Source organism: Vollenhovia emeryi, unplaced genomic scaffold (assembly GCF_000949405.1).
Source record: "Vollenhovia emeryi isolate VEMERY1.0 unplaced genomic scaffold, V.emery_V1.0 DF943843.1, whole genome shotgun sequence".
NCBI classification, from domain to species: domain Eukaryota; kingdom Metazoa; phylum Arthropoda; class Insecta; order Hymenoptera; family Formicidae; genus Vollenhovia; species Vollenhovia emeryi.
The window spans coordinates 1-2,824 of record NW_011962523.1 but is presented as its reverse complement, the minus strand read 5'-3'; the positions used below and the strand labels follow the sequence as shown (position 1 = coordinate 2,824).

The 2,824-nt window shown below is 65.9% G+C and overlaps 2 protein-coding genes across 2 annotated transcripts; both read right to left on the bottom strand.

The window, feature by feature from the left end:
- Window positions 1-952: 952 nt before the first annotated feature.
- On the bottom strand, window positions 953-1,972 carry LOC105564714 (the record flags this gene model as incomplete). Its single annotated transcript, XM_012017321.1, has 2 exons — window positions 1,211-1,972; window positions 953-1,134 (listed from the first exon to the last, which is right to left on the bottom strand). Coding segments are annotated over exons 1-2 (944 nt in total), but the record flags the coding sequence as incomplete, so codon positions are not given.
- Window positions 1,973-1,974: 2 nt separating this feature from the next.
- LOC105564708 (serine/arginine-rich splicing factor RS2Z32-like) lies at window positions 1,975-2,400 on the bottom strand. The gene has a single exon (XM_012017307.1). It carries the CDS (start codon window positions 2,398-2,400, stop codon window positions 1,975-1,977), a length of 426 nt encoding a protein of 141 aa, XP_011872697.1.
- Window positions 2,401-2,824: the final 424 nt, after the last annotated feature.

The following is a 2,824-nucleotide window of genomic DNA, read 5'->3' as shown; positions in this document are numbered from 1 at the left end:
GGAACACGCAGCACCGAGTCGTACCCCAGGTTCCACAAGAACGGTCCGAGAACCGATCCCTGGGGCACTCCCCGGTGCAATCTCTCCCGTCGGCGCCTGCCGCCTTGGTCGATATACTCGACCCACCTGTCCCTCAGGTAGTCGCTCACGACGCGGGCGAGATACGGCGGTACCTCGCGGCGTCGGAGCGACTCCCTGATTCGCCCCCAGGGGAGGGTGTTGAAGGCATTGGAGATGTCTAGTGACACCGCCAACATCACCCCCCCCCTGGGACGTCGCCTCTTCAGAGAGGGCCTGGACGCGCCTGATCGCGTCCATCGTGGACAGGCCCTCCCTGAACCCATATTGGGCCTCGCTAATGTCGGGGCCCACTTGGGACAGGTGCTGGACGAGGCGGTTCACGAGCACACGCTCGAACAGCTTACCGACCTCGTCCAGAAGGCAAATTGGCCTATACGCCGACGGGAGAGAGGCGTCTTTCCCCTCCTTCGGGAGGAGCACCAACGTGGCACTCCTCCACCGCGGGGGGAAGACTCCTCTCCTCAGACGCGCTGTATGTGCGCGCGTATTCCTCCGCGAGGTCGCCCATGGCCAGAGCGTGGACACGCTTGTGGAGGCCGTCAGGACCCGGGGCTGTATTGCCCTTAAGGCCCTTCCTGACGGCCCTCCGGAGCTCCTCCGGCTGGACGTCCAGGGAGTCGTCCCAGTCGGGGGAGTCTTCCCCCGACTCGAAGGGTGGCCCTTCAACCTCCCCGGTAATGTTGGGGAAGAGGGCTCGCACCACCCTTCGGACGAATCCCACGTCCAGCCGCTCCGTCAGCGGGGGCGCCCATGGTCTCAACTTGTTGAGAACCATTTTGTATGGGCGCCCCCACGGATCCTCCTGAAGGGAGTCGAGGAACTCCGTCCACGCCCTGCCCTTTGCCACCCTGATGGCCCGCCTGAGGGCTACCTTGGCTTCAAGATAGTCCTCTCTTGCTTGTTCGGCCGCCTGTTCGCTCCCGCGCCTGCAGCGGGCGAGTCTCCTCTGCTGGCGGACGGCGCGTCGACGCAAGTCGGCGATCTCTGCCGTCCACCAGTAGACGGCCCGCTGAGGTCGAGCTTTGGACCGGGGCATCGCAGCGTTACACGCCGCTGTAAGTGTTGCCCCGATCCACTCGGCCTCTTGCAGGGGGTCTGTCTCCCGGGTCTCGGGGAAACTTCCCCGGACCCAACAGGCGGCCTCAATCGAGGCCATCAGGTCGTCCTCGCGGAGTGTCCGGAGGGCCCATCGCGGTCGCGTCTCCTCTCGGCGGCGCACGGGGGAGAGGACACCGAGCTCCACCGTTATATAACGGTGATCAGACAGAGTCTCGATGTCCCGCTCCACCCTCCACTCGGTTATCAGGCGCGCGGCCGAGGGGGTAGCCCATGTGAGATCCACAATGGACTCCCCCTGCGTCCGCACACAGGTGGAGGTCCGGCCCTCGTTCACTAGGACCAGCCCGTGCGCCGCCGCCCACTCGTCCAGAGCCCTGCCCCTCGCGTTGTCGTGCCGGGAACCCCAACTCGTGTGCCACGCGTTGAAGTCCCCGGCCACGAGGACCGGCCTCGGACTCAGATGTAGGACCGTCTGTCCCAAGTCCGATAGCCAGCCCTTGAACGGGGCAAGGCGTCTGGTGGGCCTCAAATAAACCCCCACGACCGCGATGGGCCCCCACTGTACGGCTACGTGCCGTTCCCCACTTTCGATGGGGGTCGTGCTGGGCCCTCCCGGCACCGACCGCCATCGGATCGCGACCGAGTCCCCCGCCTGCCCAACAGCCCAATATGGGCTGCTTCTTGGGGGGCGGTGGGGCTCGGCCACGATCGCCAACGTGAACCCCCTCTCCACCATGCTCTGTTGGAGCAGATCCTGTGCATGTGGAGAGTGGTTCACGTTGGCCTGGAGCAGGCCATATCCTTTTAGATTCGGACGAGGGGGGCGAGACATTGCTAGTTCTCTTCCCCCCCGTCCGATGGGGCCTCTATCTCCATGGCCTCTGTACTGGGGGCCTTCTCCTTTCGCGCCGGCTGACGCTGCGGCTGGGGCCTCTCGCCCATTTCGCCGCCCCCCGTCTCCTCCCCTTCCTCCATCGGCCGGTTTTCGGCCGGGAGGGGGGCACCGGCTGCAGGCGCCTGCTCCAATGAGCGCCGCCCCGGTGGCCTCCCGCGCACGTTCCGCTGGACGCAAGACTTTGCGCCCAGCACGTGCGTCGCCGGTCTGCCCTTGTCCGCACAAAGCGGGCACTTGGAGGCAGATCGGCAATCGCGGGAGGTGTGACCGGTCTCACCGCACCGGTAGCACCTCCCGCTCCTGTCCACTGCGCTGGGACAGGTCACCCTCGTGTGGCCCCTCTCGAGGCACCTATGGCAGCGCATAGGACGTGCCTCGAGAAGGTCCACCGCGGCCGTCACCTAGCCGACCCGCACTTTTCCCTTTTGGGACAACTCCCTGGCAGATACAAGGGGCAGACGCATCCACAGGCTGGACTTGCCTCCGGCGGCCGGCTGCAGCGCACCGCACTGCACATCGGAGACGCCGCAGTGTCCAGCCTCCGCTACCCACCCCTTTATCTCCTCGACGTCCAGGGAGTCGTCGAGGCCGCGTAGGCGGACCTCGGCCATTCTCCGCGGCCGGTCCACCCGCGTCCCGTCCTCCCCCTGGAGGACTCGCTTGACCTGCTCCGCGAGAAAGTCAGCCTTGTTGGCGTGACCCTCTCCGGAGACCTCGATGACCTTGGCGCCGGTGGCCCCTGATCTGATGTTAACCAGGCCCCCGATGCCAAGGTCTTCCAAATTAACC